The sequence below is a fragment of the Benincasa hispida genome, chromosome 2 (genome assembly GCF_027475165.1).
Source record: "Benincasa hispida cultivar pf3 chromosome 2, pf3_genome.v1.1, whole genome shotgun sequence".
In the NCBI taxonomy this organism is placed as follows: Eukaryota; Viridiplantae; Streptophyta; class Magnoliopsida; order Cucurbitales; family Cucurbitaceae; genus Benincasa; species Benincasa hispida.
Window position 1 is genome coordinate 55872533 of NC_143479.1, and position 24000 is coordinate 55896532.

At 29.6% G+C, this 24000-nt stretch overlaps 1 protein-coding gene across 4 annotated transcripts; it reads left to right on the forward strand.

Annotated features, from left to right (window-relative positions):
* Positions 1–17617: 17617 nt before the first annotated feature.
* LOC120070539 (sucrose synthase) lies at positions 17618–22816 on the forward strand. Of its 4 annotated transcripts, none has more exons than XM_039022327.2 (13): positions 17618–17734; positions 19047–19199; positions 19325–19451; positions 19562–19713; positions 19805–19997; positions 20093–20428; positions 20512–20607; positions 20711–20884; positions 20974–21090; positions 21186–21352; positions 21441–22229; positions 22318–22456; positions 22536–22816. In XM_039022327.2, the coding sequence occupies exons 2-13, from the start codon at positions 19102–19104 to the stop codon at positions 22566–22568; spliced, it is 2421 nt and encodes an 806-aa protein (XP_038878255.1). In that variant the 5' UTR covers positions 17618–17734; positions 19047–19101; the 3' UTR covers positions 22569–22816. The 4 variants fall into 4 exon arrangements, with proteins under 4 accessions (XP_038878255.1, XP_038878254.1, XP_090166868.1 ...); XM_039022326.2 differs by having other exon boundaries at positions 17652–17926; XM_090310742.1 differs by lacking the exon at positions 17618–17734 and adding an exon at positions 17943–18159.
* The last annotated feature ends 1184 nt before the right edge of the window (positions 22817–24000 follow it).

Consider the following 24000-nt stretch of genomic DNA (forward strand, 5'->3'; position numbering starts at 1 on the left):
ATCCAAACCTGATTCGTAACTCGAGATGTACTCTAATATGTTTCTAATAGTATTCTTATAGATTAATAACGCTCATAGTAATAAAGTTTTTTTTTCTTTGTTTTGTTTTGTTATTTGGTTTTTTGTATTTTATATCTGGTTCTTTTTGTATTTTGTATTATATATATATATATATAATCCAATACATGCAGTGATAGTGATAAAGCAAACCGTTTTGTTGTAGTTTCTGAGTCTTAATCGACCGGTTTTCCGGCATTTTTCCATCCAAAAGCAACCGTTTCTGGCATTTTCTACTTTGTTGGAAATGCCACAAAATATATACATATATTCTATTATTATTCTAAATATGATAATATATTGGTTTTCATATTTTATACATGTTTCAAAATTATTCTTAAAGAAGGAAAATCATTATAGTTTTTGACAAATAGTTGATGTGTTTGAATATTGTTGTTTTTTATTTAAATTTAGCCAACGTCTTGGTCACCACCACAACAATTTTCTCTCCAACATTCAAATGAATTTCTACTCTGTTTATTTGAAATATAGATAACTAAAATCTTTAAATGTCTAAAATTATAGTTGTCTAGAATTATGTTTGTTTTGTATGAATATTCTTTTAAGCTATATGGTAATATTTGGATAATTGTGTTTGTATTGTAGGATTTTTATTCGAGAATGTCTTAAATTTACATAATATTTCAGGAACGTCTTTACAACTTGTTCACATACAACTTGTTCACACGAGGCTTTGATTTGATGCGATGTGGTTCAATCTCTAGTACTGATGAATTCTCTCTGGATGAATCTTCTTGGGGCTCCCTGAATATAGAAAATGTTGACCCTTGCAAACGAGGGAGCTTCTCTATTTATAGATCTGATGGGCTTCATGGGCTTGGGCCTGGCCTTGATTGGCCGATGGGTCTGACCTTTGGGCCTAATTTAATTGCACTTGAGCCTGGCCTTTGTGCCTAATTAATTAGACTTGTCTGGTCTTTAGGCCCAATTAATTGGGCTTAGGCTTGGCGTTTTAAGCTCACCTTCAGCCCATATTTGGGCGTTACTAGGTCAACGGGCAAATTATAACATCAAATTGGTCGAAATTAATTTTACTCAATCGACGTCTGTGACGAAAACACAGAATTTGTTCTCAATTTCAATTTGAGACACATAACTCTTAATTAGTCACAAATTTGACGATTTCGGAATTTCGTCATTAATTTAGTAAATGACGTGGCGGTTCGGGATTGGTCTAAAATTTCTCCTCCAACACAACTATTCATTAATTTATAATTAAACTAATATATTTTAAACTTATATAACATATGTGTATTTATTAATTTTAATCTCTTTTTAAATTAATATAGTCTTATTATTTTTCTCAATAAAATAATAAGTATTAATTTAATATTTTTATAAAATAAATATTAATTTGATATATATATATATATATATATATATAAACAATATAACCAAAGACTAGATAGTTCATTGTATTTAGTTTAATTATAAAATAAAATTAAAGGAAGAGTAAATTTATATATATGAGAAAAAAGAAGGGTTGAAAAAGTAAGAAGAGAATGTTCTTCGTGCGGGAATCCAGAAAATCCATATTTTAAAGGGGCATTTAAAACTCTTGAGATGCTTCATAAGTGTATCCTAGAATACATGAGAATCTCCAGGTACCCGAGTATTTTACATTATTACAAAACAAGTCCGATAATTCAAATGCTCACTTCATGGTAATCTTAGGGCCATAAAACAAACAACCTCTGAGGGCTTGTTTGCTTCATTGTGTTATTGAACTTCAGATATATATTTAATATTTTGGTTTGCTTCATGGGGTTTTACTTTTTAAAACTCGTTATATTATTATCTATGGAACTTTAAAATCCATTTGCATTAATACATGAGGTTTTTTTTTTTTTTTTTTAAAGATATTATAATTAAAGTTTGAGGTAGGGGGAATCGAACCTCTGACTTCAAGGTCGATAGTACAAGCACAATTGAATTACGCTCATGTTGGTATAATACATGAAAGTTGAACCAGAAATATATACCTTAATTAATTAAATAAATTTATATGAATTAATAACTATTATTAATTTTAATTAATTATTAAGTATAAATATAATATTTAGACTTAATAAATTTAAACTAATACTTTAAATATTGTTATTACCTATTAATATTCCAATGAATTTAATTATTTTTAGTATTTAAATTAAATAATTAAATTAACTGAATTGAATTAATCTTTAATAAAAAAATCATTTATTTTCGTTTTAAGTGATAACATAACTAATTGGTATAACAACATATTATAAATTTAACGTATGACTGTATTAATTGTTCTCTTACATTTAATTAAATAATTATTTATTTAGATTTTTTAAATAAATCAAATACAAATATTTAACTTCTAGATGTTAATCATTCTACATATCTGATCTCATGGGGTCTTTCGTCCACCGACACCATAACTCGGTGGTATAACTCAATTCCACCAGATTTGAGTGTGTTTATTATTGAAGTTTGCACATTTATCGAAAAATATAATATTCCTCTCTTTCTCTCTTTTACATATTTACTAGAAAATAACTTTAAACACTTTTTTATTCCAGATTTTAGAACTCAACTTAACGCTTCAACACACCTTATCTCCATACATTTAAAATCTAGAATCCAAACAGGTGATAAGGGTAGTTTAGGTTAATTGGTCCATGGTTATTGCAATATTTGAAGTAATAGAAATATTTTTTAAAAAACAAATAATTAATGGGGAGACAAACCTATTTTATTTGAGATTCGTGTTTGTTTATTTATTTTTTTCGAATAGCAATTGTGGGATGGAGATTGAATTCTTTATGTTTTTTATATTGTAGTTAGTGCATTATGATTTATCGACCTATGTTTGGATTAATTATCCTATTTCAAGATTATGAACTTCATAAAATTCTCAATTTTGATTTTGTAACATAAAATAAATTATTTTGATCTTGTTTGTTATTTAATTGTTAATATCCACGTCACTCAATGTTGGTTTCATCTAACTTATAAATCTTTATTACATGTCCACAATCACACGTGAATACATATATTTGAAGTTATCAATCAAATAATAATCGAACGAATAACTGTGCTTGTTCCTCACTATTTGTTTCCTATAGTTTCTATCTTCCTTAAATAAACATTTGAGTATTTAGCGATTTTTTTTTATTAATATATATATATATATCGCTTAAATTTTAAAAATATTTCAAAAAGAGATAACTAACATATAAACTCATTTAAATTAATATACGTGAGCTAATAAATCAATCAATAGATTGTTTTTTCCACGATTACATGATTTGTATGAAAAAGGGGAAAAAAAAACAAAAAGAGAAGAAGAAGGTGGACTCTTTTTACTCGTATTATTAAATTATATCGTAAGTTTCTTTTGTGGGAAAGAAATATCATAAAGTCAAAATATATTATTAATCATCTTAATAGAATGACATAAGTTGAAGGGACTCTTTGGGACGTTAAAGTCAAATAGGATGTATGAAATTCATATGTATGTGGAATCTATATATCTCTAGAGTTCATATGTTTGTATTTTGAGTGTAGAGTTATTTGGTCTGAGTTCACATGTCTATTTTCAATAATTCTATCCATCTTTATGTTTAAATATAATATGAATTGCAATTTTTTCTTTTAATTTTTAAAGTTTTTCTTTTATTTATTTCTTTCTTTTTTGGGTAATGAACAACAAACTATGTTCCTTGCATAATATTGTTAAATAAAATGATAAACCAAAGAGATATCAAAACTTTTTATTTCTAACTTTTCTCCATAAATTTCATCATCATCTTCTTTTTTTTCTTCTTTTTCCTATTGTTGTTATGTATTTTTAATTTATCATGTTTTTTTTTTCCAATTGAATCTCCCGTATCATCTTAGTAGCCAATCGAATGACCATATTTCTTCAACAATTTCACTTTCAATTCCTCCAAATTTGGAGGATCATCAGATAACAGATCTTCATTTTTCACTAAATTCTTGCTAGAAAATGTTACGGAAAAAAATCTCTATTTTATGATTTATTTTTGTTATATGTTACATACTTTTCGATTACATACATATTTTTTTAAATATTCTTAACACTCATTTGATATGTGAATTAAATTAAATAAAAATATATTTTATAATTTTCTACGTATAAATATTGTACTTAATATAGAAAAAATATTATCATAAATAACCCTACAAATACTTTAACTATTATCAGTCATATAAATAATCAGAAGTGGTTATCAAAGTTGATTATCAAGGATGATTTTCACTGGAATCTGTAGTTAGAGGTGGTTGTCGGAGTCTGAAGTTGGTCGAATAAAGGTGGTATTTGAGTTGGTTGTCGGAGTTTGTCGTCAGAGGTGGTTGTCGAAGTCCGGAGTTGGTCATTAGAGTTGCTCGCTCGAAGGTGGTCAACGAAGGTAATTTTTGTCAGAGGTGGTTGCTGGAGCCTACGAAGGTAGTTATTGAAATTGGCCATCATAGTTTGTTGTCAGAGGTGGTTATTGGAGCTTGAAATTGATCATCAAAGTTGGTCAAGCGAAGGTGGTCGTCGAAGTTAGATCACTTAGTTGTTATTGGAGGTGGTTGGCAGAGCCAGACCTGGTTGTCAGAGTTGTTCGTGCGAAGGTGGTCATCAGAGGTGGTTGTCGAAGCCTGGAGTTGGTTCCTGAATTGTGACAATGATAGGCGTTGACAATGGCTGATGAGTTGAGCCATTGAAAACCTCGGAAGAATGGAGAGTTGGGGTGAGTTAAGGCGAGTTGGTAAAAATATACCAGCTCAACTCTACCAACATTGAAAATTAATGGGCCAAACATTGAGTTGGTATATTATACTAACTCAACTTAATTCATGTTTGATGAGCCAAACACCCTCTAAGAGATTTAAAAAATACAATAAATCAATATATAAAATGGATTGGTTACTTTTTATTCATTAATTATTTCTTATTTATTCTCTTCTTATATATAAATCAGATTTCATTTAATAAAAGCGTTAGAGTTTTATTTAGTCTCTAAAGTTAGTATGGTATCAAATGAAATTTTCCTAATTTTATGAGGTTTCTCGTGTTTTTTTTCTTCATGCTCTTTTCAAGACAGGACCTGAAACCATCAATTCTTAAGCCTCTTCCAATGCGAATTTGCAAAATTCAAATCTTCAACCTCTTAATTCTAGTGTTCTTGTTATTGATTAATTATTTTTCATGTACCTTCTCCCCTATGTAGGTCTGATTTCATTAATAAATGTAGGAGAGCTTTATTTAGTCTTTCAATTTAATAATATATATTATTCAATTACTTAGTTTATTATTATTATTGTTTTTTTGGTGTAACTACACATCAAAAAGTATACATGGATATAAAAAAAGCTATTAAAATATAAACATAAACAATATTAAATTAAAAAAAAAAAAGAAAAGAAAAGAAAAAATAGTGGTCCTTTTCTTTGCCTTTTGAAAATTTAAATAACTTATATTGATTATAAGAATTGCACTTTGATATAACTTATATGATGAGTAAAATGGCCATTCATTCACTCATAGAGCTGTTTCTTGTGTTACCATTATTATTAATTAATTAATTTTTTTTAGGTTCATCCTAAAAGTTCATTTTTTGTGCATACATTTCATCTAATAATGTTTTTAATCACATTCAACTAATAATTAATACAACAAAATAAATATTACATTTAATTTCTATATATATTGTTTGAAATGTCTAGTTTAGTTTATGATTTTCCTTTTTAAAAGAAAAATGGTAGTTTTTGTTATTGTTATCATTGTTACGAAATCGACAATTAAAGAATAAAAAAATATATATAAAGAAAGATCGACATACAGATATACATGGTTTACTAACAGTGTGTTAGTTACGTCCATGGACCAGATTCACCAGAGGATAATATTATTAGAAATTAAGAATATTTTCTTAATACAAAATAGTGTCACTAGGATTAGAGAGTTTATATAGCGTACTTCTCTAAACGCTAATATGCTAAATACTAATTTTGTATTTGATTGATCGAAGCGCGAGCTAACGAATTCAAGATTTTTCAACTATTTTTATTATTCACACGTCATTTATTGAGACACATAAACTTGAAGAATAAAGTAGATTATATTAACAACAAAATAAAACTTAAAAAAATCTATTTGCGATGTTTAAATTTTGAGTCTAGTTTCTATTTGGTTTCGAGATTTTAAAATGTTACATCTTTATATCCTTGAGATTTGAGGGGATTTTTTCCCCAATTTGATTATTAGATTTCAATATTTACACTTTTAACATAAAATTTTCACTAAATACCCACTTTTAGTCTTTAGTATTAACATCTATTAATTAAATTAAAAGAACTAAAATAATTATAGGTAATTAAGTTTTATCATTTTTCATTGCTATCAAAATTAATTCTAAAATATTACTGCACAATTGGTTTAAATTAATTAATAAACATTAACGCTAATGACTAAAGTGAGTATTTTTTTTTTAAAAAAAATGAGATTATGAGTATAAATCTTAAAACCTAGAGACAAATAAATTGAAACAAAACTCAAATCTCAACGGCAAGATTGTAACGTTTTGAAATATATGAAGTAAATTGAAATGAAAGAAATGAAACTCAAAACTTAAAAACAGCAAGACTCAAAATCTACGATTCAAAAAGGTATTTTTCCAAAAAGAAATAGAGGGTTAAATCTAAGCTTGAATCAAGATTTTGAATAGATAATAAGAAATTTAAAAGTTAAAAGGGAGTAAATTAAAATTCTAAATATTAATTAGTTTCATTCATAGATGTTAGGTATATTATTCAAATAAAAATAAAATTACCCTTTTTTCTCATGCATGGGCATTGTGCCTAGCTTTCATTTTCAAGAGCCATATTTTGCAAATATGACTCCAATTCTTTTGGCAGTAAAATGGCCTCCTTTTTTTTATGGCAATCCTAACATTGCCACATATTTACTAAAAGTTATTGTTTATTTGTTTATTTATTTATTTTAAACTTTTCCCCATTTAAGTGCTCTACTTTTAAAGAGGGTTTTCAACATGTTCAAAAAGTTCAAATCTAGGATACTGTTTTTATTTTTTATTTTTTATTTTTTATTTAAATTCCATCTTTGCCCATATGATCTCCCTTCCATTTTATTTATTTATTTAAAATTTTAAAGAATCTTAAAATTTGTTTGATATATTTTCATAGTTAAAGTTCATGCCCAAATAGTTGAAATAGTATTAAAATAAGTTAGAGTGAAATAATTGAATGGATACATAAGGCATGTGCTACTTTTGTGGTGATTTTTTTTTTTTTTGTTGGACTATTATGTTGGACAAAAACTTCCATTTTGATGCAAGAATAAACATATAACATTAGAAAAATTAAAAGAAATCACATAAAAATATGAAACACAAAAATTTACATAAAAAACTTCAAAACTAGAGAAAAATATCCTATGAAACTTCAAAACTACCGAAAAAATATTAGCACATAAGAAAGAAATCTATAATCTTAAAATTTGTTACAATCAAACGTAATTCTCTTTGATCCTAATTACAAAAGTATATATTCTCTCAAGACTTTTTTGTTCCAGCCGCACCATTTCCTCCACTCTCAATATAGAAGATAATATATAAATGAAATTTAACTAGAGTTATCACATCAAATGGACGACTTAAAACAAAAAATATAGATTTCTTTTATAGTGTTTCACATCCACACTTGATATTGTAATAGACACATGACTAGACTCAATCTTATTATTGATATATAAGCCAGTCATCGTAGATATGTTTCTTCCCCTTCTCTCTTGGAAAAAAATATCTAATACTACCGTATTATTTATTCATCTCATTCAATATTTAACACGTCACTAAATGATTTATTAATTTATTATTCATTTATTTTGCAGGACCCCACATAATTCTCAAATGCTACTTTTTTTTTACAAAACAACAAATATATGTAGTATGAAAAAATTTCCATATTACCATAGAACTAGAAATTTTCTCAATTGTTCCCTGACACATGGCCTATTAGGAGAGAGCCACGTGGACACTCACTTCTTTCTTATTTGTAACCTATAAGACTATCTTAAAGAGAATTTCTTATAAATAGAAAAATCCAAAAAATATTTATATTTTATAGTAAAAAGTTTTAAAACAGTTATAAACACTTTGAAACTTTTTGTTATAAAATTTAAATATTTTTAAATATTTTTTTATATTTAAAAGGTCTCTATATTAAACCTAAAAATTTAATAAAATACAATTGCAACCCTTGACAAAGAAAATAGTTGTAAAAAAAAATTATAAGGAAAGGAGGGTAGAATGGTCCAAGCGCCGCCAAGGGGATGGAAAATTGCAGCCCACAGCATTGAGGCAGGTGGCATATTATCCCAACAAAATCAAACGTGTGGCACAAGAAAAGTTTAAAATTAGGTTAATATTGTTGACTTTTAATTATTAATTTTGAAAAAATAGGGTTGATTAATATAAGATAAAGTTTAATTATTACTTTTAATGAATTAAAATACACGTCATAAATAGTTTAAAATAAGGTGATATCTGAGATCTGCTTCTCTCAAAACCATAGGGTAGCCAATGGATTTTGGACCCTAATAAGGCAACTCAAAAATCCTTTTTATTTAAAATATTATTTTGGTCATATACACGTCATAATTCTTTTTTCTTTTGAGAAAAAGAAAAACACAAAAGAAAAACAGCATTCACACCTCTTTAAAAAGTAATACTATTTTAATTATTAAGTTATATTTTATAATTTTACAAATATAAGTTGTCGGTAGAGAAGATATATTATATCTTCGAAAAGATCACGTTTACCAAATTATAATAAAAATTGATAAAATTATAATGAAATTTCATTGATAAAGCAGTTGTAATAAACTTGAATAACAAACATAATTGAATTATTTTTTGTCGCGTTTACTTATAGTTATGAGTTTTGTTACATCTACTGTTATCATTACTATTATTGTTACTTTGGAGGAACCGCAAGGTAATGGTAATGATAATCATAGAAGTATCAAAATTCATAATTTTTTTTCCTAAAAACAGTAGCAATAGTGGTAACTGTGACACTAATAGTAACGATGTAATTTTCAAACGCAATTGGACTGAATACATTCCGCTCGTCAATCAATTTGCTTTTTTTTTTTTTTTTTTTTTTGCATATTTGAAGATAGACCTCATGTGTAATGGGACCGCTTTTTCACATTACTATTGATTTATTACATTCTAACTAGAGTAAATGTGGTCTAAATTCATATTGACAATTGTAAATTAACTTCAATTTAGAAAAATATTCAATTTATATCTTTAAAATTTGGAGTTTGTATAAATTAAAACAAACTTCTATATCTAAATCAATTCAAGTCATTCATAGCTTACTTTTTAAAATCACATATATAAAACTAGCACTCTCCCAAAATCACATCAAAGTAGCAAAAAGGAATAAAAAAAAATTACAATGTAATTATTTTTAAGTTGCATTTATGTTCTTTTAAAAGTTTCTTTTTGTCCCCATCTTTTGCTTTTCCTTTCTTTTTATAATACTTGTCCATAACATTTAAATTAATTAAATGGATCATATATAATTTTTTGCACTAATATCCATTACATTAAAAACATATTTAAGATTGATTTTGAAATATTTTATAATGATTTTAAATGTAGTAATAGTGATTTAACATTTAAAAATCATTCCAGCTAAATACAATTTTATCAACAATAAAATAGCGTTGAAATGTGTTAAATTAAAATGTATGAAAAATAATGGAATTTATCTAAAATTATGCAAACACCAAATCCGAGCATCATTAAGAGAATAGAAACATTAATTATCATATAAAAAGGGCAATGGTTTGAAATTGTACCTACAATTGTGTTGAGCTCTAAAAATGGATAAAATGTACTTTAAAAAAAAAATTGTAACAAATATGGGTGTAGATCTACTTCATGTTAAAAAAACGAGCATAACTCAATTAGTATACAAGTGTATTAGTAACGAAGAGGTTAATAGTTTGAATCTCCTTATCTCTAATTGTACTAAAAAAAAGTTATTATTATTATTATTATTTATCTACCTTGCTTTGATTATAATATTAGATATTGATTTTGAATTAATTTATAAATAATTAAGAAAGATAAATTGACATATAAATTAGTTTGGTAACTATTTAGGTCCATTTGATAACTATTTAATTTTTTAGTTTTTGTTTTTTAAAATTAATCTTATAGACACTATTTTTTTTTTCAAATTTTTTCTTTTGTTATCTACATTTTATTAATGGTTTAAAAAACCAAATCAAAATTTGAAAACTAAAAGCTCATTTGGTAACCATTTTGTTTTTGAAAATTAAGCCTATAGATATACTATTTCTACTTTCAAATTTCTTCGTTTGTTATTTACTTTTTACAAATGGTTTAAAAAAACAAAGCCAAATCTTGAGAATTGAAAAAAATAGCTTTTAAAATATTGTGTTTGTTTTTGGAATTTGACTAAGAATTCCTACATTGTACTTAAAAAAATATACAAAATATTGTATGAAATGTGAATGAAATAGACTTAAATTTAAAAAATAAAAAACTGAATAGTTACTAACCGAGGCCGTAGCTTTTAAAAACTTGTTTTTATTTTTGAAATTTAGTTAATAATTCAAATATTATACTCGAGAAAAATGCAAATCATGGTAACAAATAAGGAAAAAAATATTTAATTTTAAAAGAATAATTATCAAAACGAGATCTTAAATTTTAAAATTAAAGATACGAGCTTTTTTTATCTATCTTATGCTTTTGACAAATATTTTTAAAATTCAGATCAAGTCTTGAAAACTATGAAAACTCAAAGGTTTTTTTTTTATTCATTATTTTTTTCCTCTTTAGTCCCTCGACTTTTCAAACTTTCGTCCCCATGCCCCGCGTCTCAAGGTGAATTACGTCGTTCGTTATCTATCTAAAGAAAGATTCGTAAAGGGTGACAGTGACACAAAATTAATTAATCACCAAAATTTTATTTGATTGGATAATTTGCATATACTTTATTTTTAAAAAACGAAATGAGTCAAAATCGTAATAATTTATAGAATGGGGTCCGTTTCTGAAAATAGTAATAATAAATACTTTTCGAAAAAATAATAGTAAAAGGTAGATGGGACCCACATATGCTGAGTGTGCAAAGCAAACAGAGGGAGCAAAATAATTAATTAATTTCATCACTTTTCTCGGAGGTAGGACGCCACGTCATTAACCGGAAAATCGAGGAGTTTGATTGGCTTGACTTGACGTTCCCGACAAACCACCGTGTCTGGTGGACGGTCCGGCGCGATAAATTCGGGCATTTTTTTCCCTTTCAAAAATTTTCAGTAAAAAAAAGGGGATAAATTGTAAATTTATTCTTCAAATCTCGTCCCATATTTTTTTAGATTGAAATTTGTAATCATTTTATTATTTATTTTTATTTTTAAAAATTAAATTTATAGACATTATTTTCGGATCTAAATTTCTTTTTTAGTTATATATCTTTTACCGATGATTTTAAAAATAAGCTAACATTTGAAAACTAAAAAAAGTAATTTTTAAAAACTTGTTTCTATTTTTAGAATTTGACTGAGAATTCAACTATTGTACTTGAGAAATATGCAAATCATTGTAAAAAATAATAAAAAAATATACTTAATTTTAAAAAATTACCACAAACAAAAAATGAAATTGTTACTAAAGAGAGCCTTAGTTTTTACACTTTTATAAAACCTCGTATGTTTTAACAAAACATTTATAAATAATTCCTATTGTAGGGATTATTTAGAGGAATTTTATAAAATCTTAGAAGCTAAATTATAATTATGAACCATAAATACTAAATTATAACTTTCTCCAAATCATATGAACCAAGTTTTTATTTTAACAAAGAAAAGTCAAATTAATTTTAGATGAGTATGGTCGGATTATGTCCTTGAATTTTGAAAATTTTCATTTTTATGCTTTAAGGTTGAAATTGTTATATATATATATATATATATATATATATATAAATAAATAAAGGGAGGGGATTAACATTATAGCCAATGTTTAAAACGTATATATGTGAATTATTTACAAATATATAGAAGGTTAAGATCGTTGAAGTTATTACTATTTGTTTTCATCATAAGACATATCATTATATCATCAATATATATACACACATAAATTGTCACACCAATTTATGCAAATAATGTTGTAAATAATGCTACACACAAATTCTATCTTTTATACATTGATCTTCACGTCAATTTCTATCTTTGTTTTAACAAATATATTCAGATGTTGAGGATCCCATTTAAAATAATGATTAGGAGACCTCTGTTTTTTTTAAATACACAAGTTACTCGTTTTATGGTGAATTAGTTTTGAGATAGAACCTTATGTTTATCTAATATGATATTGTAGATAACATATTCCAAAGAGGTGTTCGTTCTAAAATTAAGATTCAATCGAAGAATAGTAGGTGTATGTTTGGAATATATTTTAAAGTGTTTAGTTTAAAAAAATAAGTCATTTTAGAAGAAGTTAAAATGTTTAGCAACCACTAAAAATAACTTTTCAAGTATATTTTAATAAGTTTTTATAAAGATGTTTAAATAAAAATACATTTTTTTTTTTTATAAAAAAAATCAATCCAAACAAACCCTAAATCTAAATAAACACCATTTTGAGAGGATATCTTTGAAGAATGAGCATCTTACTTAATGTTAAAACCTCACAATCTTAATTATAAGATATATGCTACATTCATCTAATAGCCCATTAATTCTATATAATAAAGGCTATTTTGGAACAAAATTTAAAGTCGAAGAGTAAACAGAGAACTTTTCAATTTTCATAGTTTAAAAATAATACAATTAATATTTGTCCCAAAATTCATGAGTAGGCATTTTAAATAATTTGTCAATGATTTATAACTATTTTAATTAAATTTATTTAAAATTAGCTTGAAATAATCTAAATAAAATTATTCTTTTCTCTCGAACATCAATATCAAAATAGCAAGAAAATTTATCATGAAATTCTGCATAAATATAAGTAGAGAAAAAAAATAGAAGAAGACAAAAACATGAAAAACCACTCATATTAATTAAAAGTTGCTATTCATTTTATTTCAATACTTTTCTTTATTATTGTGTTAATCCATGCATTTAAATAAAAGTTTGTTTGCTAGAAAATTTGAAAATAAGGGATTAAATGAAGTCAAATTGTATTTCATGTTTTCATATATGTGTTTAGTAGAATAGTTTAAAAATTGAATTATAATCCAGACAATCATAAGCTAGTTATAGTTACTCACCGAATATTAGTTGACAATAAATCAGGTTGACTAATAATGAATCCTATCGGTTCATTTTTAAGGGTCAACCCAATCCAACCCAAAAATTTCGGGTTGGGTCACCGATTACTTTTTTTAATTGAAGAAAATATCAATATGATGAGTCGTACGTAAAGCTTGGAGCAATAGGTGAGGCGGAGACCGGATCTGACGAGGCAGAGACGTGAGGCGTGGGCCGGATCTGACGAGTTGGAGACCAAAAGTGGCGACTGACTGGCGAGGGACCGAGGGTTTCGATCGTTTTGATCTGAAGCAGCGAGGGGAGTGGTGACTGCAAGGGCGAGGCGAGGGACCGAGGGTTTCGTTTTCGAGTTTGGACTTCAAAATAATTTCTATTTTGTTTATATATATATATATAATAAAGATTCTCTCTCAGTCTCATCTCACCATGCGGTGCTTTCTCCTTGTTATATATATACTCGAGTTGGGTCGGGTCGGAAGTTGAGTAACCCGAGACCTGACCCGAATTTAATATTTTTGAAAATTTTTAACCCAACCCAGACGGCAGTTTAGGTTGGGTAGTCCGGGTCAAGTTACGGGGCTTTTTGAACACCGCTAATCATATAGACTAACTTTTAATTTTATCTAAATCATAGGATCAACCTTGGGATTCAATATGATTTAATTTATAATACATTACACAGTACATATTTTATTTTATTTTAAATAGAATTGAATTTGTAACACGATGTACTACACATATATATATTTATCTTTATTGAATATAATTATGCATTTTAAAATTTAAAATTTAAATTATGGATAAAAAAAACATTTCGAATTTGTACTATTTTGATCACACAATTAAAAAACAGTTTTCAGAAATAGAATTTGGGTTTTCTGCCAAACGTATAATCGCTGAATTCAGTGAATCTGAAAACATAAAATAGATTTCGGATCGCAAACCAAACACGTCCCTAAATTTCTAGGTGTATAAGAATTGCGCATTAATAATTAGAAAACAAAATCTTAATGGGTGGTCTAATATAACAATTAAACTCAATTAATATTAAATTTCTAATGTTATTTAGTCAAAATCTTACTAATCATAAATTCAGTAGTGCATCACATTTAGAATTTAGGTTTATCATAAACGAACTAGCAATTAATCATGAAAAACGACTAACAAAAATTTTAAATTATGGCAAAAAAAAAAAAAAAAAAAATCGAACTCGACCCCAAAAAAATTCCCAAACGTAGTATAAAAAATAAATAAGTGGAAAATATTCAAACTGAACATTAAAAAAACAAAAAAGTAACCAACAACAAGAACATAAAAACAAAATCCAATTAAAAAAAAAACCAAAGGCAAAATAAAATAAAAATCACCAAGCTGAACGAGCACCCACAACTAAACACGAATATAAAATAAGTAAATAAACAATTAATATAGATGGTAATAATCGCACAACTTGTATTATTTTAAAATTTAATTTGATTATCCAATTAGAGCACATCACAAAAACTAATTAAAAATTTTAGCCTTTTCCTCTTACAGCAAGTGCGTGTATATGTTCGACGATAAAAATTATATTACATTATATTTATACGATTAGGTTTAACATGTTATGTTTTTAACTTTTCATTAATTTATTTAAGATCATTATAATGTAGATTTTTCAATTAATTTAATAATGTTTTGAAAACCAATTGAATCTAATATAATTATTAGTAATTTAATTTTTAAACTAATTAGTACAAAATTAATACAAAAGACTATAAATCGACACAAATTTTGAAGTTTAATTGACTAGATGGAAACTAAACTCTAAATTCAAAAGTAAAAATATAATTTTTTTTAAAACCTAAGACCAAATAAAAACTAAATTAATAACTCATAGATTCAAATCTAATATTTTAAAATTTGTTGACCAAATAAAAACTACATTAAAATTCATAACACAAAAAATGTGTGTGTATATGTATATATTAGATACCCACTTTGGGACTATTTGGGGCGCTAGGATGGGGGAAGCTAGGATGTCTGGAGAGTTCTGATCAAGTATGTTCAAGCATTGAAATGATATATGATACACTGAAGGAAAATGACGGTAAGATATGAACACATTTTGAAAACGAGCCCACGAACAATTAAAATCGACGAGATAGGATAATGAGTCTCCAAACACCGAGATAATATAAGATGTGGGGATATACTATCTCATGTTGGGCCCCAAGCAGCTCTTTTAGTTTATGTATTTTGTGACTTGTTCAATTTTAGTCTTTGTATGTTCAATAAATTTTCTCGTCTTAAGTTGCTTTCAAGAATGAAGACTATTCCCACGAACCAACATGGGTTATTTTAACATGTTTCATCCTCACTCACATGTTTCTTAGTAAAATTCCCAATAAGTCACTCGAGACAGCATTGCTCCAAGCGAAATACGCTTAACTCTAGAATTTCTATTATCGAGCCACCAAAAAAAAATGATGCATCTTGTTGGTATATATAGTAATCTTAAATTCTTTTATGTCTTTTTTAATCGTAGTTTCATGTCCTTAGGATCTTTCTCATTTAGATGTGATATCGGTTCATCTATGTCGTCCCCTCCTAAACTCATGGCGTTAGAATATATATATATATATTAATCAATTTCATTAAAAAAAAAAAATTGAAGGACTAAATTGAAGATCCATTAAATGTACATAGACTGAAACCAAATGTTTAAAAATATAAAAACTAAATTGAATGAATATCATAACATGAAAAAAATACCTAAATGCATAATCATCTATATTCATATCTGTGCATTTCACTCAATTATTCAATAATAGTTTGTCAGGTAATAAATTCTTCATAATTTTTTAAATATTAATTTTTTTTATCCATTTAATTATAATGAGATTCATGAAAATGAATGTATCTTGCAACAAAAGTATTGGATTATTTCTTTTTCTCCATCTAATACCATAGATGGCAAGTTTAATTTGAAATCAATATATAAAAAAAGAAAAAAAGAAAAAAAGAAAAAGAAAGAGAGCGGTATAAGCCAAAGGCGGTTTTAGGTTGCTACGTGGCGGGCGCTAACAGGTTTTGGAGTTGACGAAACTCGCGCCAAAAAACCACTAACTTTAACGTAATACTGGAGAGTCCCACCTAAGCCAAACACCCCTCATTTTTCAAATATTCAATTCAACATTATTAAGAATAAGATAAGATCCTTCTCAATATATTATTACTATTTTTAATTTCTCTTAATCGATCAATAAAATTCCTAAATTTCTACAAACCCATTTTCCATATAGAAAACTAACATATTAAGGGAAAAAAAATTGAAACCAACATGAACATAAACCGACGTTACTACCATCGAAATTAGAGATTCGATTCGGTTTTCTCATATCATATATTGTCAGAAAAATAAAAGAAGAAGAAGAAGAGAGATTTGAAAAGGGAAAAATGTTCGTTTTTGCATGGATGAATCGAGTTGCTGTAATGACATTTACGGTAAAATTTGAAATTAGAATTATGACCATTTACTATTTAATAAAAACGTGTTAATAATTCATATTGTTCCTCACACACAATGATTAAAATATCCATATTGATATTGATATCGAGATTTCAATTATATAGATGTATAGATAAAATATTGATATCAATGAGTATTTCCATATGTAATGAAATTTAAAATTTACTTAAATTAATAATTACGTTGTTTTTATTCCAAACAAAATTATGGATATTTTTATTAGTATTCATATTCATATTGGACTAAATAGATGGCATTTTTTTTTTTTTAATGTTTTATGAGTATTTATAAAAGATGTTGGAGATATCTATGGATATTTAATATTGATATCGAACCCTTCGATTTACGGATATATTAACATATATTTTTACCTTTGCTCACACACTACTAATAAAAGTTATTTGTATTGAATTAGTCGAACACGAATGCAAATACAAGAAGGAAAGAGAGAAAGGAAGAATTATTATTGTATGGATAATCTTAATTTTAATCAAATTAAATTACGATGGAAGTATAGATAATTAATATCTTCCTAATAGGTTATTCTATTACTTTTAAAATTGGAGACAAACTAAACTGAATTCATGTCAAAATAAGTATAACACAACTAACATAGTGTTTATACTATCCGACGTTAGATTCTATGGCTAAATATATTATTAAAAGAAATTATAATTAAGGTCATCCAACAAAAATTTTTTTAAGAAAAAATGGGCCCAGATAGAAAGAAGGGAAGAAGAAGAAGAAGAAGAAGAAAGGAATTAAAGAATGTAGGAAGAGCAAAAGCGGTTTTGCGACAGGAAGAAGAAAACCACAGGAAGGTAATGGCAGTAATAATGGCATTTTCACGGAAATTCAAGCACCCATTTCCTTTACCCACCGCATCCATGGCGATGATCATTCAGCTGCAATCGCCAAACCCTTTCTTCCATTCTCTATATAAAAACCCTTTCTCCTCTTCTTCTCTTCTCACCATTCCATTTCCACATTTCCCCTTTCTATTTCTTCCTAAGGTCCGTTTTCTTTCTCATTCATTCTTCCTATTTCTTTTAACGATCCCCCCTTTCCCCCCATTTTCCAGTTGAGAATGATTCAAGGGCTTTTTTGTGAACGACCCCAGTTTTTGTTTCTTTTGTTTGATTTTTTGTATTTAATCTATGGTCAAATGTAGATGTAGATGATGATTGAATGTTAATTTAGCATACCCTGATGATGATTTTGCTGATAATCGCTCTAGTTTTTGTGGGTAAGAAGTCAAAGTTCTGTAGGTTGAAATGAGACTGACAAATGCCCTCTTTGTTATATTAATTTCACTTCCTCTTTCTCTCATTGTATTTATTGTTTCTATGTTTCATTCCACTTGTTACTTGTAAGCTCTCTGTGTTTCTCTTGTTTTTCATTTCCTTTTCCTTTAACAAACACAACCCAACAACCAACCCCCCCCCCCCCCCCCCCCCCCCCCCCCCCCCCCCCCCCCAAAAAAAAAAAAAAAAAAAAATCTTTTCGCTCTGTTTTAAAACACTTGACAATCTTTTAAATTTTCAAATCTTCTTTATCTTGTAATCAGATCATTATCTATTTTATTCAGTGGAGAAGAGAATTCATACTGGTATTTGTTTCATATGGTCAATTAGTTTGAACTCTTTGTTTCCTCTCATGCACAGTGATGGCTTTTCATTTTTCAATCTGACTTGAAATGATTTGTCCATTTTCTACCTTCTTTTGTTTCTGATCCGGAATTCTAAAAGATGGGTTGGTCTCGATTCTCAACTTTTCAATTGTGTCTAAAGAAGGAGGTGGAGAAAACGTATAAACAGAGCATGCAACTTTTCAAAACAGTGTCTGAGACTCTGAACACTCGATGATTCTTTTACCATTTCTATATTTTCCGTCTAAGACTCTGGAACTTTCTTTTCCATTGGCCTTCCAGCTGAATCAAGACCCAAATTTTGAAAATTTTGTCAAGAGTGTTTGGTAGGGTCTGGTTTGGTGGGTTTAGGAATTTTTAATCCAGATGTTAGTTGTAGATGTTTTGTCTATTGAGTATGAGTAATCAACCCAATTGCATTAGTAGGTGAAGTTTGATTTGGATAAAAATGGATTGCTCACATATTTTAATGTTATCTCTTGCAGCTGAAGCTAACTAAGATTGTTCTGAAATTTCTGTTCATCCTCCAAGAAGATAGCCATGGCAGAACGAGTCCTCGACCGTGTTCACAGCTTCCGGGAGCGTTTGGATGAAACTCTAGTTACTCAACGAAATGATATCCTGGGCTTCCTCTCAAAGTATTTTATTTAGATCCTCTGCTTTTTATATTTTTGCTGGATCACGTGGTCTGCCCCAAGTGTTAAAATGGCAACTAAAACTAGAAAATTAAGGCCATTGATCACCAACTCTGATTTGTTTTTAGGATTGAGGCCAAAGGAAAAGGCATCCTGCAACATCATCAACTGATTGCTGAGTTTGAAGCAATTCCTGAAGAGAATCGAAAGAAACTAGCAGATGGGGCATTTGGGGAAGTCCTGAGATCCACTCAGGTGATCAGAGTGATATCTTTTGAAACTATATTAAGCTTTACTTTTTCCTGCAGCATCGTGATTGATCTCTGTGTTATCTTCTCAAGTTTGAAGTTATTTTCATGGTGCAGGAATCCATAGTTTTGCCCCCATGGGTTGCGCTTGCTGTTCGTCCAAGGCCAGGTGTGTGGGAATATATTAAAGTCAATGTCCACGCATTGGTTGTTGAAGAGCTTCAGGTTGCTGAGTATTTGCACTTGAAAGAAGAACTTGTAGATGGAAGGTAAACTTAACAAAAGTTTATGTTCCTTTTAGCTGTAATAAAGCTGGTTGGGTTCTGATATCTTAACACTTTTTGGCCATTGTAATGCTAGTTCGAACGGCAACTTCGTTCTTGAGCTTGATTTCGAGCCGTTTAATGCATCCTTTCCTCGGCCTACTCTCTCCAAGTCCATTGGCAATGGCGTTGAGTTCCTTAACCGTCACCTCTCTGCAAAGCTATTCCATGGTAAAGAGAGTATGCAGCCATTGCTGGACTTCCTCAGAGTTCACTGCTACAAAGGAAAAGTAATTCACTTCACATTCTTCATCTCTTGATTTGATTCAGCCTTAAACTTTTTCTAGCATTGACATGGCTGCGTGTTCTGTGTGTTTAATTGCAGACAATGATGCTGAATGATAGAATTCAGACCCTGAACGCCTTCCAACATGTGCTGAGAAAGGCAGAGGAGTATCTAGTAACACTTGCACCAGAAACACCCTACTCCGAGTTTGCAAACAAGTTCCAGGAGATGGGCCTAGAGAGAGGGTGGGGCGACACCTCTGGGCGTGTTCTCGAAATGATCCAACTTCTTTTGGATCTCCTCGAGGCCCCCGATCCTTGTACCTTTGAGAAGTTCCTTGGTAGAATCCCCATGGTCTTTAACGTTGTCATCCTTTCACCCCACGGTTACTTTGCACAAGATAATGTATTGGGTTACCCCGACACTGGTGGCCAGGTTAGCTTTGTTCAGACAAAGGAAAAATGTTGTATATTCTTTGTTGTTCTAAACTTACATGTTTGTTTATCTCTTTGATGAAGGTGGTTTACATCTTGGACCAAGTTCGTGCTTTGGAGCATGAAATGCTTCAACGTATAAAGCAGCAAGGATTGGACATAACGCCACGCATTCTCATTGTAATGTCAAGATCTTGCTCTTTTTTTTTGACACCATGTTAAATATCCTGCTCTCGATCCAATGTTTGAAGGGCTTTTTTTTTTCCTCCCCTGTTCATACCAGATCACCAGACTCCTTCCAGATGCAGTAGGAACCACCTGCACCCAGCGTCTCGAAAAAGTATTTGGGACAGAGCACTCCCACATTCTTCGAGTTCCATTCAGAAATGAGAAAGGAATAGTCCGAAAGTGGATCTCAAGATTTGAAGTCTGGCCTTACCTGGAGACTTACACCGAGGTGATCCATCGCCCCTGTTGTCATGTATTTGATATCCCTTGTGCCCACTTCTTTGATTGTATACTGAACCAAACCGTCCTTTTTGTCAGGATGTTGCACAAGAACTTACCAAAGAGTTGCAGGGAAAGCCCGATCTGATCATTGGAAACTACAGCGATGGCAATATTGTTGCCTCATTGCTGGCACATAAACTGGGGGTTACACAGGTTTATGACATATCCGTATAATCTTATTGTTTCACGTTGTTGTTTGTTGGTAAAGGCTCATGATCTTGTTCGTTTGTTTCATCTTTCTGCTGCAGTGTACTATCGCTCACGCCTTGGAGAAAACTAAATATCCTGATTCAGATATTTATTGGAAGAGATTTGATGACAAGTATCATTTCTCATGCCAATTCACAGCCGATCTTATTGCCATGAACCATACCGATTTCATTATCACAAGTACATTCCAAGAGATTGCTGGCAGGTAAGATGTTTAATTTGTTTTTTATGGTCTGATTATATGTGGATGGTTTGTGTGTGTTATCTTAAACATGAATTCTTTTGGATCTCAGTAAAGATACAGTTGGACAATATGAGAGTCACACAGCTTTCACTCTTCCGGGGCTCTACCGGGTGGTCCATGGAATTGACGTGTTTGATCCCAAGTTTAACATAGTTTCTCCTGGAGCAGACATGAGCGTCTACTTCCCCTACACAGAGACTGAGAAGAGGCTGACTTCCTTCCACCCTGAAATTGAGGAGCTTCTTTATAGCGAAGTTGAGAATGAGGAACACTTGTGTGTATTGAAAGATAGGTCCAAGCCGATCATATTCACAATGGCAAGATTGGATCGTGTGAAGAACATAACTGGACTTGTCGAGTGGTATGGCAAGAACAAGCGCCTTAGGGAGTTGGTTAACCTAGTGGTTGTGGCTGGAGACCGGAGGAAGGAGTCTAAGGACAATGAAGAGAGGGCTGAGTTGGAAAAGATGTATAACCTAATAAAGACCTACAACCTGAATGGCCAATTTAGATGGATTTCTGCACAGATGAACCGAGTAAGAAATGGCGAACTCTACCGATGCATCGCAGACACAAGGGGAGCTTTCGTGCAGCCTGCCGTGTACGAAGCTTTCGGTTTGACAGTTGTGGAGGCTATGACCTGTGGATTACCTACTTTTGCCACTTGCAATGGAGGCCCTGCTGAGATTATCGTCGATGGTAAATCTGGCTTCCATATCGATCCATACCATGGTGAGCGTGCTGCTGAAATCCTCGTCGACTTCTTCGAGAAGTGCAAAGAAGACCCAACACATTGGGATGAAATCTCCCGAGCAGGCCTCCAGCGTATCTACGAGAAGTAATCACTTCAAACTTCACTCAAATCAATCTTCGATCACTTGATCTTATGAAATTCTTACAATGTTCATCAACTGTACAAAATGCAGGTACACATGGCAGATCTATTCGGAGAGGCTGCTAACACTGACTGGAGTTTACGGGTTCTGGAAGCATGTATCCAACCTTGACCGCCTCGAGAGCCGCCGTTATTTGGAAATGTTTTACGCCCTCAAGTACCGCAAGCTGGTAAGTAGATACATCCAACAAAATCTTTAGCTAAAATTGTAGTTGGAGGTTTATATTGATCAATGTGGAAATGTTGCAGGCTGATTCTGTGCCACCAGCTGTGGATGAGTGAGAAAGCTTGGAAGGGAAATGAAAGACGGGAGCATCAGTTATAGAGAAATAGTTGTTCTCTGAGTCCCACAGGAGTTAAATAAAAGAGATATGTTGATGCTTCCTGCAAATGTGAATAATGCAAAGAAGAAGAGTTCTATTGTTCTTGTTTTTGTCATTGCTTGCTTTCTTTCAAGTCTGATATTGTTGTATCAATTGGGTGGTTTGAACCCGTCATCAATTTGAGTATTATTCCCTTTTCGCTTCTCAGCAATATTTAAATAGAACCACACAGCAAGTTAAAAGCATAAAGTTATGGTGTTATGACAGAACCGAAGTAGAGAACAACACAGATTTTCATTCAGGATAAAAGAAATGAGCTGTTTTATTATTTGAGAAGAATACAAGAAAATATAGATATTGAAGTGTCGATGGATCTAGAGGATTTATATATTACATCCCTTTAAATTCTAGACCAAAAACCATAAACTATATATAATCGATATTAATTCAAGTTTCATCTCAAAATTAATTTGCGACACCTGTGTCGAGCCTTGCATATGAAACACGGATAAAGATGAGCCGTTTTTAAGCATTCAATTCTGAAAAATGAGTCCATTTCTGAAAACATTGTTTTTGTCTTGTTGAGACCTTTACTGGTGAAAAGTCACAAATCCCCTCCACTAGGATCACCTTTTTAGCTCTTCAACGTTTTCAGCAATTTTTCTTTTATTTTTATTTACTTCTATCAAAATTGAAAAAGAAAATCTAAAACAAAATTTTCCACATTTTCGATTGGTACGATTGTTTGATAATTTTTTTTTAAATGGGAAAAAATTTGAAAGAATTTTTTTATAAGAATTAAAAATATATATGTTTCAGATGCTTTCTTTGTTTTGCTTAATAAAAAGAATATATTATATAAATAATGAATGAAACAAAGATTATAAGAAAAAAAAAAGAGTTTTAAGAAAATTGGAAACCATGAATTCCGACCAAGATTTGGCCAAAATCACGGATTCCGGCCGAGAATGTAGCCGGAATTGAAACAAAGTTCAAAAAGAAAAAAAGAAAGAAAGAAGCGGAAACCATGCATTCCAGCCGAGAATTTGGCCGGAATTCATGATTTCCAGCCAACATTTTTTAATATATTTCTTCCTTTTCTATATAATAATATTGGTTTAACTTCTAAAGTATTTAATTTTCAAAATAAGTCATTTTAAAAAATTTGAAATATTTGATAACCACTCAAAGTGTTTAAACCGTTTTTATCAAGAGTTTAAAAAAAAAAGTTTTTTTTTGAAAAACACTTTTTTTCTCTAGTTAATCCAAATAGGTACTAATTAATTTTTTTAGTTGAACTAGTAGATGAGAAGGTGTTGCACAAGTATGAAGATTCATGATCAAGGTTAGCCTAGTTCAACCATAATTGACATGACTTTTTTTTTTTTCTT

Bases quoted from the DNA above. Each gene is read 5' to 3' on its own strand.
- LOC120070539 (XM_039022327.2), top strand. From the start codon at position 19,102: ATGGCAGAACGAGTCCTCGACCGTGTTCACAGCTTCCGGGAGCGTTTG. The intron at 19,998-20,092 runs GTAATTCACTTC...GTTTAATTGCAG, and splicing joins TTCACTGCTACAAAGGAAAA to ACAATGATGCTGAATGATAG. The intron at 22,457-22,535 runs GTAAGTAGATAC...GAAATGTTGCAG, and splicing joins CCCTCAAGTACCGCAAGCTG to GCTGATTCTGTGCCACCAGC.